General features: G+C 40.9%; 1 protein-coding gene across 1 annotated transcript in view; it reads right to left on the reverse strand.

Moving 5' to 3' along the window:
- The window catches only part of SLIT3 (slit guidance ligand 3), a 467475-nt gene that overhangs the window by 152059 nt on the left and 297995 nt on the right, over positions 1 to 17421 (reverse strand). Inside the window, exons 9-10 of the mRNA XM_041488030.1 lie at positions 16659 to 16800; positions 2815 to 2886 (exon numbers count right to left, since the gene is read on the reverse strand). Coding sequence (XP_041343964.1) covers positions 2815 to 2886; positions 16659 to 16800 — 214 coding nt within the window. The remainder of the gene's footprint in view (positions 1 to 2814; positions 2887 to 16658; positions 16801 to 17421) is intronic.

Below are 17421 nucleotides of genomic sequence, written 5' to 3' on the forward strand. Positions count from 1 at the left end.
CAAATACAAAACTATTAATAGCATTGGTTGAATACTCTTTGTTGACTAACATTATTAAAAACAGATTACTTGATCATCTCCAACATATAATATTGACTGTTCTCATCTGACAAGAGTACTCAGCAAAATCCATGTCATACACGGTGTAGTTTGTAGAAGCTGCTTAAAAATGTCACAACTCCACAGAGCTACTGGCAAGCCTGTGAAATCTCAATGTGTTTTCTGCTAAAATGTGGTAAAATTAGTCTGACAACATGAAATGCCACTACAAGCATCAGAGCTAGAGAGGTGCAACCACAACCTTCAAAGTTATTCCCTGTACTTGGCTCTTACTCTTGCTCTACAAACTTGTTAGTTAAAAGCCTCAGAAGTGCAGAGACAGGAAATGTGGGCAATTCTGATTAAGCCCAAGACAAAATAGGTTTCAGCTCCTTTACTAAACCTAATCACCAAAATAACTCTCCCATCCTGGAAGTTGTCGAAGAGATAATTCTAAACAGCAAAATGCAGCTAAATGCAAGTATAGCACTTGAATTAATACAAATTTTTTGCTATCATCTTGACCTAATAATATCAAGTCATATCAAGATTATGTTGGACAAGTGGATCTAATTTAATAATTAATCTCAGTTACCCAATTAGCTAAGGAAAGGAAACTTCATTATCTTGCAGGAAATACTCAGTAAAGAATAAAAATACAGAGTGCAGAGTTGCAAATGAGGACTGTTATCACTAAGATTCTTGCATATTTTTTCACCAGAAGGAGAAAAACACAATACAATTTACAGGGCTATGCTAATACTATCCTCTGAATGATATAAAATATTATTACAGTAGTTAATAGCAACAGTAACAACAATTATATTGATGTTCAGCATTTGCACCCCCAGTAGGGCATCCATTACTTAAATTGATAATCTTCCTGCTATGGCACTGTTCATTGAAATCAAAGTGACAGAAATAAAGAAAGGTTAACGAAAATTCAGTGATACCGAACTTATCCTTCCTCTAAAGGAAAAGGATGGATTATTCTTTTGTTTGAGGACATAATCTTTTCACCAAAGTATATTTTTGTGTTAACAGGACTGGGAATCTTGAAAAGACGGTGTCAATAATATCTTTAAATACTCAAACAAATGTCCTCAATAAAACTATGTGTAGCAGAACTGTTGCTCAATCCAGGCCCTCACTGCCCAGCAGGAACTAAACTTTAACAAGGAGACAGGTGAATAAACAAGTGGCCAAACATCAGGTTTGTTATGGGACATTCTGCAGCCCAAACACCTGCCCCAAGTTCTCCCACAAGATCCTGTCATGCTAACTAAGCTTTGGCACAGATCATCTGGCACAATAACTTACTGTTTCATTATGAGTTCGGATCTCAATGAGTATGCCAATTATACCCCAAAAAGCTGTTAGCACCACTTGCTAATGGAATTCTGCTGCGAAATTCTGACATTAATAATTTCACACAGCAAGTGCTACACTGGATAGGGCAGCTATCTATATTAAAGAATATTTTTTGGTCAACTCCCATAAAACTACACTTCACCCATCAATGAAAAATGAAAAGACAGTAAAACATCACAAAAATCTAAAATTAGTCATACCTTAGAAAGAACTGTGTAGTGATTTTAATAATAAAAAAGTTACAATTTAGGTCACTGAAAAGGGATCCATCATTATTCACTGAAATTACCATCTTACTATCCAATACAGCACTTCTTTAAAAATACATACAGCTATATTGAAAGGGAGACAGAAGAATAGAGACCATCTAAGATTGATGATTTGACCTGTTAAATATTCAGATCCATATTTACAGCTATTCAGCTCTAGGAACTTACTAAGCTGGGACTGGAAAACACAGCAATTTTGCCCTTAAATCAATGGTATGGTGCAAGCTGACTTCAGTTTCCCAAAGCTATCTGCCAATCCAGTGTCCTCTGTGAAATGAGCTGACATTGTCTTAATTCCAGCATTGTTCACATCAGAGGAGAACTGCAAAGGCACTTTTCCAGCAGCATTAGGACTCATCTACAAAGCCTGAATGACCTGTGGAGTTACTGCTCCAGTGGCAACAGCAATAACTCCATTCTGTGGGGAAGCAGGGCTAAGTTGCTTTACCACGATTTGTATCATCGTGGAACTGTCACATCATCTCTCACGTGTCAGCCAAAAATGAAAGAAAAACTTGACTGGGGGAATGCCTCGTGTTATCTGCATGACAGCACTGCTACACACCAGGATTATTATTTTTTTTAATCCAAAGAGAAAACACAAGGGGTAATAAAAGGAAGAATTATCTGCGTATCTACTGGTGATTAAGCGACAGAGAAAACAAGCTGCAGCAGGTTTCTTTGTTTTCTTGTAAACAGTCAAACCATCTCAACATCAGCACATCAAAGGCACTACAAAGAGCTCCTCACTGCTCTGCAAGAACGTGGCTCCTGCCATAACTGGGGTCAGCCACCCCGATGTGCTGCAAACAGATGAGAAGCGGATGAGAAGAGGAACGGAACTTCAAATCTATTCTGGGGAAGCAGATTTGAAGTCTGAACAGACTAACAACTAATTAAATCACATCGTTTATAATAGGAAGTGAAATTAAGCATTATTAAGGATTTCATGCACTGTTAGGCATCCTGAACCAAATTCCATTGTTGCTTACACTCTGAAGAGACGACTTGTGCAATCCCCAGTGATTTCAACATAGAATTGCCAATATGTTTCTAAAATGAAGATACTGATACTAAAGTGATGATACTAGAAGATTCATGATTGCTCTTGCATGTTGGTCTTATTAAAACTTACATTCTCTTCAGCTTCTTGTACTGGGTGAAAGCTCCAGGGGGAATGATTTTGATGAGGTTTTGTTCCAAACGTCTGAAAACAAACAAAGCAATATACATGTTCACTATACAGCTACAGGACAGGAATCAGTTTATATAAATATAAAGCAATTTTACAGGGTCTTACGCAAAACATGTTTTTATTTTGAAGTCCACTAAATAGAAAAAATACTGAGAAAATGACTTAGAAAAATAAAATAATCTCTCTGATTGCTAAATTGGTCTAGAAGGAATGTCACAGGCTGAGGAAATTGCACTTTTAAGGCTCATGGAATTAACAAAGAATAGTAGGCATGTTTTAAAGTTAAGGCAGAAAGTACAGACCCTTTCCTTGACTAGCTGTTGTAAACAGAATGTAGCTGTTTAAACTGACAGCTAGGCTGGGCTAGGACAGCTTAGAAAACAGATTAATAACACAATCAGACCAATTCAGGAGCAACAACCTGGGAACATGCTAGAAACCAAAGTGAATTCACTGCAAGATGAATTCATATCTTTAAGAGGGTGGGGAGCATTTTATGTTTTAAGGGCAAAAAAAGAGATCTGCATCTGCCTATTCCAACTACCAAATACTTAAGTTTTTCTAAAATATGGTCCAGACTACATAAAAAGTCTGCTGTTTTTATTTCTAGTATTTGACTTGAAAGAAGTATTCTTTATGAAGTACCATAAATGCATGTATCACTAACATAAAATGTAAGCAGCTTTAAGATACCGCCTACAGCAAACCACTGAGATTAATTTCTGTTCCTTCCCCATAGTACTTTCAAGTATTTGTCATCAAGTTCCCTGAATTCCTGCTAAAAGGAATGGCTTCTCCTCAGATGAACTTTAAATGTTCATCTCCATTAGAAATGTAAAAGTGGATCCTCAAACAACAAATTCCACTGACCATGGTAGCTAAATTTCTACTGAGTTGGGACTGAGACCAAAATGTGGTTTCACCTTGCTCTTATTTATTATTGAAATGTTGTGAATTTTTTCCCCCAAAGTGTCCTAAACAGCAACAGTTTAAATAGCAAAAAATCTATGGTTAAAAATGGCTTAGAATTGAAATACAAAAACATATTGGAATGATGAAATGAGGCACTCCAGTCATTTCAAGTTGCTGCAGCAATACAGATGGGAGGAAAAAAAACTTTAGAACCAGGAATGACAATAAAGTGAAATGGGAGAAGGGAGAACTAAATCAAGGTTTGCAAAGTACTAGGGAATAGTAAAGAGAAAATGTGTAAGCTCTCTATCCCTCTAGTGATCTGTGCTTTCATGAGCAAAAAAAAAAAAAAATCCCCTTCAAAATAAGATAATTTGCCAGCTCGTTTATACTCTAAGAAGCTATTTAAGTACAAATATTTTGATATTTGCTCAGTCAGCTTGTACAGCCGATGTGCTCGCCCTCTTTTATATCTGTAGCCGTCTATTTCTTAAAGGTTGTGATCAGAGTTAATTCTATTCCTTGTTTTGTGATTTGAATTAGTGTCTGAGATTTCCCTTCCAGTTGGTCTAAATATAACACATTTCATTTCTGGCAAGTCCACAGTGAAATGCAAATTGCTGCGAGCTCCAGCACGCCACTATTGTTGGGTGTTTGTCACCAGAATTAGCAGCACACACTCTTCCCATAAAGGCTTTTTGTCAGCTTGCCAGCCGGGTGTTTAACTCCTCCCAAGTGTTTCTGTGCAGGCACTTCTAGGAACAAAAGAGGGTCATGCCTGCCCGATTTCCTGGCCCTGGGAGTGCAAACTGGGGCTCAGCCATCGTGCACACCAGGGCAGCACGCAGCCCTCTCAGGGAAACCCAAACGCAGGGATGGGGGGAAACGTGGAGCTCTTTACAAGCAAAATTCCCAGGCAATTTTAGCGACTCAAGGGTGGAAATATACACAGAGTTTTCTCCCCAGAGACGGTGAATAAAATACTCAGAATTGGAATAGCCAGACACAGGTCCCAAGTAATTTAAAAAATGAAATTAAAAAAAAAAAAAGATAAATAAATTTCTAGGAAAAGTGGAGAGGAAGACAGCAACAGGAGTTATTTGAGAGTTGCATTCTGAAGCTACCTAGCGAACTCTTCACCCTTTCCTACAAAATCTGCAGCAGATGGCCTGTACAGAAATAGATGGACAAAGCTCCTGTCATCTGCTGCTGTATTTCCACCACAGCACCTGACATTGTTTTATTCCATGAAACCCTTTGCAAATGAAGGACTAAGGAATGCTCATGACACGTTCTGCTCAGTGCACTCCACCTTGCAGATGGACCAGAGGAGCACCATGGGCCCTCACCAGGATGTGTTGGCGGGCTCCAACTTGGGCACAAACCAGAGCACCAAGTCCAGTGCTGCATTAAATAAGCCTGTGCTTCAACAGAATGAAGTACTAACCTGACTTCTATTTACTTTTTACATAAATGCATGTTACAGGATGGCAGACCTAGCCTGAAAAACACAACGCAGTTTCACAAGTAAAATAACAGGAAACATATTGTGTGTATTAATACTTTACTCTTTCACCTCGTTTAGCTCATACATGACATGTTGAGTACATAGACAATTAAAAATCTCAAGAAGTTCTAGGCTCTGCCAGAAGGGAAGCTGGAAATTTCAGGGTGATGAAGGCCTAATTAGAAACCATACAATGGGAAACAGCTAGAGATGCCATCTTTGAAATAAAGTGAAAAGTAGTATTCTTACCTAATATTGTTCTTTTTTCCTCCAAAAAGTAAGAAAGTGTAAATTTTACAGCCACATTTTATTTCAGAGAAGAATACCTAGGTTACCTGGAACATGACCTTTGGAAACTGGTTTTTATGGTCTATCCCTATACTATGGAGTGCTGTCATACACTATAAAAACATCTATGCTAGTGCAAAGCAACATCTGGGAGCTCATTTTCTGGGGGGTATTACCAGAATATACTATAAAATAATTTTACAATACATTTGAAAAATCTGTACAAGACACACAGTCCTAAAAAGCTAAATTTTGATAATGTAAACGACCACCTCCCCTCCCATTAAAAGTTTCTTAAAACTTAATAAATTTTTTCTTGATTCTCCTGTGGTGTTTCATACTCAGTTCTATTTAAGAGACTCGCCAAGGCGAATTCACAAAACTGATAAAGTGAATTGGTCCTGTTCAAACTCCCAGAGGTTTTTGTTGCTCCTCTGTTGCCCTTGTGCCAAGTCACCTGCTGCCAGCTGAGTGCTGAGATGAGCTGAAGCACATCTCCCCCCTCCCACACACAGCAATGCTCTGTCTGCCTTTCCCAGCTTTATTTTAGAGGCTTTGACAACAACATCAAAGGACAGGAACAATTTCCTTTCTCTTCTCTAATATGTCATCAGAGATTGGAAAGTACGAGGGGCCCACTGGATTCAGATCCATTTTTTCTTGTAATAACATGATGCTAGGCAGGATAAAGTCCTCCTTCTTCCCACTTTTTTTAAAATGACTTTGCAGCAACGAGAGCAAAAAGTAAACATAACAGAGAAAAAAGCCAGAACAAAACAAACCCGGGGAAACCATGCAGTTAAAGATGAAAAACTATCCCAGGGTAAAGAATAAGCACTCAAATTCCCATGCTAATCCATCTCAAAGTTCACTGAGGTGCAAATCTTTTCATCACCTCCTCCTGTGGCGCCTGCATTGCTCACGCCCAGGATGGCAAAACACAAAAGGATAAAAACTGTGCCTAACAGGGACTTAGCAGAGCCAGCTCACACTCAGGAGTGATGAAGCCATTCGTCTTGAAGAGTGATTCCCCCTGCAGAGTTGGGGAGACAGACGTATTAATTTGGGCTTTAACTATCTCCCTTTCATTGAGGGAAAGAAAGAATTTGTTATTTGGGTCTCTAATGGAGCAGTTTGCTAGCAATTTTCCCATTTCAAACACTGTCTCAGCTGCTAATGTGCAATGTTTTGTCAAGCCTACCTACCCATAACATAGACAAATCACTACCTTGGAGAAAAAGAGAGGGAGTGAAGCATCAGTACTGATAATTCTCAGCTGTCAGATAAATAGAGCCTACAAATGAGACAGCCACGCTCTATTAACAGTGCTAGGAGCTCCTGCCTGAGTGTCACCAGCGTCCCTGGGCATGGGGCAGGCACTGAGGCCCCGCTGGGACACAGAGGGCATGAGCCAGGTTGTTCCCTGGGCTCTGCTGGGCTGGCTTGGCTCAGGCTGCCAGGAACAAACAGCCCCGAGCCAAAGCCACCTCCGAGAGAGGGAAACACACCTGTGACACCCGGCAGGACACACACAGCCTTGTGAAGGGTGCTGGGAAGGGCAAAATCCTTGTTTTCCTCCTGCCCTATAAGCAGGGATTTGCAGGGAACTGGGTGGGGAAAGAAACAGCATTCACATCCATGGTGACAGAAGCCAGGGATGGGGAGAACAGTTTGGTTTAGGAAGGAGGAAATTTCTAGGGAACACAACAATCAACCTAAGGACTGAAACAACTGGATTATAAAAACCTGCTTGGACCATTATTCTACATTTATCTCATTATTTAGGTTCTCATACCTCATGCATTTTGGTCTCTGATGAAGAAAAGTCCACATGTGTATTTTCAGTATTCAAGGTGAATAAATCATACTAAATAAATCATCATCATACATGGTCTTCTTACTACAGGTATGAGCTGGATGTGATCCCTGTCCTGACACCTTTCTTTGCCTCTTCATCCGAAACACAATCTTTACTCCCAGCATGCACAGCAGCTTTGGGCAACTGCACTGAAGTATTTACCCAGGACAGCCCTGGATGGGAGCTGCCCTGGCTGGGAGAGAAGGGAGGAATCCTGCCCTGCAGTCACAGTCAGGACTTGCAGCTCATCCAGCAGCAAAATGGGAAACAGCCACAGTGCAAGGCCAAAACCTGCAGTCCTGCTGCTTCAGAAACTGCTCATGGACAGATATCCCAGGGAACAGCTTTTTGTGTCTCTCACCCCTCAGTCCCCAGGTGGAAAACAAAGTGCTTTTGGATGGCAGGACATGGAGGATTTTAGATGTCTGTGCTTAACAGTTAAAGCCTTCACCCTCCACCCCAGCCAGACTCTACCACCACTATAAAACCCCTAAACAAAGAGGGTCCTCCAAGACTTTTATACTGCTGCCTTTCATCCCAGCACCTGAATGACTTCCAAATAAAACTAATAATACACATTATAAATGCCTCTTATGGAGTCTGCCTTAGGAAATGGAGAGCTGAGAGCCAGTAAAGCATCCACCTGTATTAATAAAGGTGACAACTGGAGTTTCCCTTCATATTCCCTTTGCTGTTGATTTTCAGGTCTAGCTGTCAAGCTCCTGCTGTAGTTCCAGACAGGGCTGCTTCCTAACAACTCACCCGAGGGCAGATCTTCAAGAGACAAAATCCTATCAACAGTGAAGTGACTTGTCAACATAAATCTACCTAGGAAGTTACACAGATAATTCTGCTCACCAAAAGACATCTTTCAGAATGAAAACAGATGTTTTGATCTGTTCCCTGATATCATGGTGTTATTCTAAAAGCAGTGCTAGTGACATTGGATCTTCTGACACCCTGCAGTGAATTTAGTTTCAGCTGTGCAGCTGAGCAGTTGCTCAGGTATCAGCTGGTAACCACTGAATTTGTGATGGCAGCCACATTAGAAATCCATCCCCTCCGTTGCAGCATGTTAATTTTGCCTTAAATATAGCACAGACAATCAGGAAACACCAGAGAAATCCGCAGACTGGTATTTCACAAAACATCTTTTGACAAAACACCAGTGTCTCTCTAACCACATTAACACCAGAATGAAGCATTGTTCTGCCAAACCTCAAAGTTTCTCCATCTACCACTGTGACACTCCGCATTTGTGGTGGGAAATTTTGGCCCTTCTCATCACCTTTCATTGCAATGTCCCTGCCAGCCTCATTCATGTATTTGCCTTTCTTTATCCCTGGATTAGGGTGCAGGCTCCCCCTGAGCTCCCTCCCACGCCTGCAGAAATGCTGCTGGGCTGTTCCCAGATGTAAAAGTCCAGGTGAGCTCCCCTGAGCCATCACCTGTGAGGCTGTTCAAGGTAAATCAGAAGCTGTTTTGGGGGTAGAATACAAAATAATTCCTCCCTGCTCTGATTCTAGACTAGACAGGTAACTTCCCATCTCAGCTGACTTTATTGGGGCAGGTGGACTCAGGATCAGGGTTTGCAGGAAGAATTTCACCTCTGTGCAGGGCCTGTGGCTGTGAACACAAATGCAGGAAGCAGAGCCCTTGGGTTGGAGAGATTTGGCAGCTTCCAGTTCCCTGCTGTAATTCCATCCCTCATTCAAGCAGCACACGAGTTCAGTGTTGGTGTTTCTGAGGTGCTGTGGTGTAGTGAGCAGCAGGGACACCGAGCCCACACCCTGGCACCCAGGGACTCCAGCTCAGATCCAGGGATTTGAGTCCAAAAGGCTCCAAAGAGACAATCCCCAGGGTGCTGCACAGAATTCTGGAATTCACTTCCAGCCCAGCATCTGCTCTGACCCCCACTCACACCTCTGCTGAGCACTTTTCACTGATATTTTTTTGGAATTTTTTTAGTGGGATTGTTTTGAGGTTGGATTTTTTTGTTCTGAAGGGATACAGACAGTTTCTCAAGCACCCATGTGAAAGCAATCATTCAGCAAAGGCTGAATCTGATAAATACAGACCTATAGGACAGTTTTTAACAAGCCAGACCCAGAATATTTGCTTCACTGAGAAGCTCTGTGAGGCCCCAGAAAGACTAACCCTTAAACACATCACATTGCTGTTTAATTATTGCTTGAGGAGGTCGATCCTGACCATCCTCTATTGGCTTCCAATTATTTCAAGAAACTTCCAGGCCAGATCGCTTCCCACATTTTCTCACAATGCTGTAACTAGCTCAGGGATCTGAGGATTTCAAGATGATTTGCATTTTATTTGTCAAGTTGTAATACAAAACTATTATTTTAGTGAAAATGGAAGTAAGCTGACAGAAAAAAACCAAAAAGCTGTTTTTTAATCTCTAATCAAACTTATTGTTAAGAGCTGTGTCCATCCTGTACATCTGTTTTTACTGCACATTTACGATACTGACATGGAAAAGGCAGACCACCAGAAATTAGCAGGAAAATTAAGTAGCTTTTTGGTAGTTGAAATTCTGCCGCCTGTAATATTTTCTCAACAGATTCTGTTATTTGACAATAGACATTCCTCAAATCCTTTCTTATTTTCACGGTCTTTTAAAGCAAAATAAACAGAACATGTGTTAGCCAAAAGATAATTAGTATTTCATCCAGTAAAAAATCTGATTAGTATATTTTATGTCAAAGTTGTGATTTTATGCTCTCTGTTTTATTTTCTGTAATTGCTTTTCCTCTTCATAATCAGCTTTAAGAATGTATATACTCATTATATATTGCAATCTCTTTATTTTGCTTGGCAACACAGGAGCTTTGCAGTGAAATTTGTATTAGATAAAAGATATATGCCTTTTTGGTTATACCATTCATTTTTATTAGTAATTATTAAATTGTGTTTATACTGGACTGAAGTGATGTCTCTGGGAAAAAGAGACTAGACATACACATACAAACCCAAAAAATCCTAAACCAAACGAAGAACCAAAACAATCTCAAACCTACAAACCTTTTAAGTTTAATCCTACACAGCTTTCCTGAATAAATTAACCTGTACATAACTTTTTTTTCTAAAAGAAATCTCCCAATTATAAAAAGCAGTGAAGAAGGTAAAAATTGATATGGCTGAAATGCAAATTCCCATGTGTATGAAATCTAGACATTTATTGAAACAAACCCACCTTCTTGTGCCTGCAGATGACATTAGTTACACAACTACAGAAATAAAAGTAAAGATGTAAGAAATAAATCTGCCCTGATCTTGCAGCAGAAACTCCCTGCTGTTGCTGCTTGTTTTCTAAAACTCTGAAATGCAGCTTTCTGTTTTCCTTAATTTGTCTCAGCACAGAAAACACCTTTATTCTTATAATTTTCCATATATTTATATTTTCTTCACTGACTATCAATCTAAGATATTTATTATTTCTTTATTATTTTTGTGTTTTGAACTCAACAAAAAAAATCTTCTACATATTTTTGGCCTGACAAAATAAACTTCTGTGGAATGCAAGACATAGTTTGCCTGGTGAGATCCAGAAAATAGAAGTCAGGTTAGACATGAGAAGCTGTCCAGAGCCAATTTTCAGCAGTGAATGAAAATCATATTATATGATTCAACTGCAGGAGCCAACCTGATTCCCCAGCCAGAGAACTTGCCACCAGAGACAATTATGGAGCATTTACTGCAGTGTTCAAAAATACTCTGCTGGCTTCAGCTGCAGTATTTACTGGAAGCCTGGGAAAATTATTATAATTTTCTTTCAGGAGGAAGAACAGTGTTAAATTAAAACTGTCATTCCTTTTTCCATGAAGTTTATAGTTTCTACACATTTACATTCTTGATAAGAGAAAAACTTCTTGCCTTTATGAAACTGAGAACTTTAAAGCCAATTGATAATAAACATGAAAATGCTGTCGTGTAGTTAATTTATAATTTATATAACAAAAAATATTCTTATTATAACGAATATTTACTGGTGCTCAATCTTTCTATAATAGCTTTTTTGACTTTATTTTAGTTGGAGGAAAATTAATTTTGAATACACCAGTAACTTAAACACCTAGAAATTGTTCAGCACCCTCTTCAAATCACAAAAGCTTCCTAAAGATTCCCAGCTGAAGTCCTAGCTGGCCTGAAATGCACATTCCTGCAGGTACTGAAGAACAGAGAAGGCAATTTCTTCCAGAGACAATTCCTGAAACAAAAAACACAGCAAACTTGTCTGCCTCCAGGTCTGCAACACTGCCCAGCACAGTGGTACCCTCATGGCATTAAATTTGTCAGGAAATCATTCATTAAAGGTAGAACAAGTAGAACATTACATTACAAAGTGATCATCTTGCAGAAAATTAGGTTTGTGTTCATTTTGCCAGAACCAGGAGAAAACCAACATTTCATTTTTCCTGTGCTCCAACTCTAGAATTTTTCCTGAGTAGAAATTCTGCACCAAACTCACGTACTACTTATACCTACAAAAACACCAGCCAGCAATTCAGCTATCCCAAGTGAAAATGCTAAACTAAACCCATGCAGAACAAGTGACTAAAACTAACTTTAGGCCAAGCCTGGATGCTGGTGGAAGGGCTGCCACCCCTGTTTGCTCTGCTCAGCTGTCAGAGGAAGCTGTGGTTATTATCTCAGCAGACATGGTGCCTAAACTGCACTTTTCCTTCAGGGACTGGCAGCCTCTTTGCTGTCTGGAGCAATTGCACCAGCATTGAAACAAATGGGCTTTGTTTCTGACTCAGGTACATCCTACCCAGCTCTGTCCTGGCTCTTTCAATTCCATTTCTCTTAATTTCACCAGACACAGAGCATGGCACAGGTTAAGTGACAGTGGTGAAGCAAACTTGATATGAACAGATCTCAGATCTGTTTCAAAATTTAAGGATATACTTTACATTCTGGAGTTGGAATTGTAAGTCTGCAGATGACTGAGACTTGGCTGTTCAGAGTAATTAGCGCTGCACAGCACAAAGTGTTCAAAGCACAGTGCCTGTTGACTTTTGCTGCAGCTGTGAGTCCTCAACACTTCTGAATGTCTCAGCTGAGTCAGCCAGAACCCGAGATTACATCACCAGTGACCACCCAAGGAAAGTTTGTGCAAGTCACTTGCCCAGAATCAATTAATAAAACTACTGGCAAGAAGAGACACAACCCAATTCTCTGAACAGCATTCAAGAGATTATCTGCCCCACAGCCCCATTTTACAATTTTTCTGTTTCTGCAACAAGTGAATAGACCCTATCTATATGCACAGGCTCCCTCCTTACACATCCCTGATGCATCCCTAGACAACAAGAAATGAATCCAAGCTTTCAACAGCAGCATGAGACTGTGCTGTTGTTGAAGTGGATACCACCACAAATACATACAAAAGCTTCAAATGATGACTGCAGCTACAAACATTAACTCTGGCATTTTCTAACATTTTCCAATTTGTTTATTTTTACTTAAAAAAAAACCAACCCAAACATTTAATTGAGTGGCCTCAAACCCAAAAGCTGAAATTACTGATTCCATCACAAGGAAACTCAAGTGTAACAGAAGTCTGAATTCCAGACCCCTGTAGTGCTCTCTAACTGGAATAGCAGCAGTGCAAACCAAACAGGAGCTCCCTGTGCAGTTTAATAGTTAGTCTGTGCCCAGATAGTCTCTAACGCACAGGGACAGACACTCCAATTGTTGTTGGGTTTCCCAAGTCCATGGTGAGGAGGCAGGAAGGCTCTCCAAGGTAAATGTGCTTTCTGGGGGAAGAGGCTCCTCGGCTCCACCTTTCCTTGTGTCCCTCTGTCCTGCCCAGCCCAGTGCCCCAGCCCTCCTGCCACACCCCCACAGCCCACCCTACACAGCTGGTGTCCACTGGCACCAATCTCAGGCCTTTTCACCAAATACTCCTCACGTTCGCAGACTCACAGCACTTCGCTCAGCCTGTCTTGATTTCTTTTGTTCTGAATTGTTCTCCTCATATGTTTGGTTGTTTCCTCATTTGAGTTCACCCTTCTTTTCCCATCACTTTCTGTACTGGGCTCAGCTTGTTTACATTCTCTCAAGCATCCCAACCACAATCCAGCCTCTAGCTTTAGCAAATAATTAATTCCTTCTTTTAAGCAATCTGAAGATCCTTCAGAGAAGCAGCACCCAGTGCTGCTGGTTGCTGCTCCAGCATCTGCCTCCAGGCACGAGCACCCTCTGGCAGCAGGAGAGGGGCTGTGTGCTCTCTTTGGGGGGCTGTGCCCTGCTTTCACTCAGGAAAGTCTTGCACCAACTGTTATCAAACACAAAGGCACAAGTGGTAGTCCCAGTGCCACTGTTTTAAGGTGTACAACATTCTCAGAAAAGACCTGCCCAGAATTCGCATCCTAAAATATACCCAGGCTTGCAGTGATAAATAAAAAATGAGTGCATCACTCTGAGGCAGACAAACAGCATGAAAACTTCCTTCTAAAGAAGGGGCAGAGGAAGAGTGTTGTGAGGTGGGAAAAGATCAATAGAGGGTTACTGCTACTGTCCATGACTGGGAGGCATCAAACAATCCTGGCAGGCAGCATGTGGGAGCAAGCACTGTTTGAAACACCACAGCCAGGGCTGTGTGCCCTCACCCCCAGTGCCCACACCTGCACGTACAGGAAAGCTGTCCTTTGGCTGATTTATGCCAGGGAATCACTAATGACAGAAAGGATCTCTCCAGCCCATGTCCTGAGCCCAGAGCAGCCCAAGCCATGCAGTTTGTAAGTCTCTGCTACGCCCTGGCTTTGCTGCCTCTGTGGGCTGAGCTGTCATTCTGTTTGACAGGCACTGGCTGCAAGGTTCTGATCAAGCCTGAGCAGAAAATCAGATTCTTTGGAGGCTTTGTCTCCTCTCAGTTTATTGATCACCCCTCCTTCCCCACACCTCTCCAGCACCAAGCCCATTCTGCACTCACACCATGTTCCCTATTTACCTTCATGCATTTTCTCTCACCCTTTCTAAATAACTGCAACCTCTCCTTTTATTGTAGATGCTGTCCCAATATAGGGAATTACTGTTTTGTTCCTGTACCAGCAAACCACCACACCATATGCATTTTGGTATTTCTTTTCATTAAATGCCTCCAGGTGCTTAATGACTTTTGTTTTCACCCAAGTAGTCATGCAAAACTTTTCTGAGTTTATTCTCATGTGTTTCTCTAGGACACAAACTGTTCATTTCTCCTGTGAAAAGCAAAACAAAACTACTTTGTAAGCAGAGACTCTTTTGTAACACTCATCACACAGTCTGTACTCCTCAGCTTCAATTTCTCATAACTCATTTTTCCTCAGTCAATTTGGCTGCTGCTGTCAGCTCCCAACTGAACAAGAAGCTTTATAAAAAAAATAAATTGCATTCTCTACATTCTTGCTACCTATTTTACGAAATTATGAAAAAGCAAGTCTGGGATACAGATTTCTAGCTTTCCTAAATTGCTTACTTAGTAGGAAACATTCTTGCAATGAAGTCCTTCACCTCGAGGAATAATAGAGTAACACAACAGACTTCCAAGTCATATGTGGGAGAGGGAAAATTAGCATCATATGATGCTTTTTTGATGTCCCATGACAAGTGAGTTTCCTGGTTTGTGATGGGTTTCTATCAACAGAAACAGGTTTAGGACTTTTTGGCAGCTTTGTCAGAGAAGGTTCTGCCTACCCATGCTAATGAAGAAAGGTAGGAAGGCTGAATAGAAGATCTTTAATTAATACTGAAACAGAGTGAAATGTAGGTCACCTTTAATAACTGTGCTAGAGCAACAGATGTGTGTTTCATTTTTGTAGAACAGTTTGTAAGTCGTGTTCTTACCAGAGTAATTTGGCTCACAAGAGAATACTGAGTTAGGGGGAAACACAAGAACTAGTTGAATTCAATGTTCCTTGGGGTTCTTATGCCCAGAGCATTAGAAGGACATGGATCAGCTGGAGCAAGTCCAGAGGAGGCCACAGACAATGAGAGGGCTGGAGCCCCTCTGCTACTGAGAAAGGCTGGGAGAGCTGGGGGTATCCAGCCTGGAAAAGAGAAAGCTCTGGGAAAACCTTGAAGCCCCTGCCAGGGCCTAAAGGGGCTGCAGGAGAGCTGGAGAGGGACTTTGGACAAGGGCCTGGAGTGACAGGACAAGGGGGAATGGCTTAAAACTGCCAGAGGGCAGGGTTGGATGGGATATTGGGAAGAAATTCTTCCCTGTGAGGGTGCTGAGGCCCTGGCACAGGGTGCCCAGAGAAGCTGCCCCACCTCTGGAAGTGTCCAAGGCCAGACTGGATGTAATTCGTAGCAACTCGGGGTAGTGGAAGATGTCCCTGCCCATGGCAAATGGTTTTTAGGATTGCTTCCAACCCAGAACACTCCAAGATCTTATGAATTTGGGCTTTATCACGGCAAATTTTGCTGTGTACCAGTATTGCTACAGCAGCAAGAAGCTGATGAGTCCAGTGACCATACAAATATTTGAATTTATACTGTGTATACTGCAAAAGCTGGCTGGATGTCAGAAAACTCTGTGTGACGAGAACCTAAGCAGGAAAAGAATTGATCTGCATTCCCTGTGGGCTAACCACAAGTAAAATGGTTTAATGTAACAGTATTTCAGGACCACAGCAGTGTGAAGTCATGGACACAGAAATAGATGGTTCCAATTCCTATAGGTAGTAAAGGCAAACAAGTCTATAAAAAAAGCATCTGATTCCACGACACAAGTCACAAAACTGGTAAAGAACTAGAAATAACAATGTGGAAGAGAAGATACAGAAGGTAAAATCAGCAGGGACAATGTGCTCTGATGTTCTAATTCATTATAAATGCATCCTGCCCAGCTAAAAAGATATCCCTCCATCTCATGGGGACAGCACTGACTAGAAGTAAGAAAGGACTGTGTATTTTCATTTACTGACTACAGAACTGCAATACTGGGTTTGTGAAATGTAAACACAATCTGAACTTAATGCCCCGAGAACTTTATCTTGCTTTCAGGTAGGACAGTACCAAACTATCTTAATTTACATTTAAAAATTGTTTGAGCCCTTAGATCAAAAGAACAAATCTAAGAGGACAACTGCAACATACCTGACAACTACTTAGAACAGTTTTTAAAACATGCACCTTTCTTCCACACAGGAGGCCGTGAAATGGAATAAAAATGGAGGGAGATGGGAGAGATTTGTGCGTTAGACTGGCACTTACATTTCCCAGATGTCCTCGGGGAGGTTGGCTGGGATCTCTGTTAAGCCCCTTCCCCGGCAATCCACGACGTTGTTGCTGCAGGTGCAGGCAGAGGGGCAGGTGATGGAGCTGGCGCTGCACGACGGGGGCTCGGACTGGGAGCCTGGGACACAAGGAACACATTCAGTGGCTTCAAAAATTATTGTGAGACTGTAACAACAAAATGCATCAGGCTGTGAGTTTTGCAGATCCTCTTATCATACAAAGTAATAATTTATTTGCAAGTGAATATAATATTCTACAATTCAACTGCAGAGAAAATGTAAAGTGTGTTCTTATTCCTCCTCAATCTCCACTTTATCAATCTTTTCCCCTCATGAACACTTGGTCACCTTCATGCTCATCCATACCAATTCATTCAAAGATTTTTAAATTAAGCTTTAGGATCAAGTAGTATTTCCAAAAGTTATCTTTGTCTAGAAGTTTCCACTACACAAACACTTCTTGAGCACTTTTACACACTGAGAGAAGACTCTCATCAGAGGCAACTTATGCTTTTGCAATGAGGTAACCTGTTATGGTGTGATGACTGGGAATAAAAAGCCAGTTTTTTTTCAAGATTAGACAATGAAGTTAATGGAAACATCAAAATAATTTAGAAAAACTTGAGTTCAAGTCTTCAAACCCTTGCTTAAGCTAGACACAAAGCTACACACAGAGCAAAGATGTAGCATGAGGACATTGCTCTATACAAATTCTAGTCAATTCATTAGATTCAGGCTTA

The sequence above is a fragment of the Pyrgilauda ruficollis genome, unplaced genomic scaffold, assembly GCF_017590135.1.
Source record: "Pyrgilauda ruficollis isolate IOZ18807 unplaced genomic scaffold, ASM1759013v1 scaffold86, whole genome shotgun sequence".
NCBI classification, from domain to species: Eukaryota; Metazoa; Chordata; class Aves; order Passeriformes; family Passeridae; genus Pyrgilauda; species Pyrgilauda ruficollis.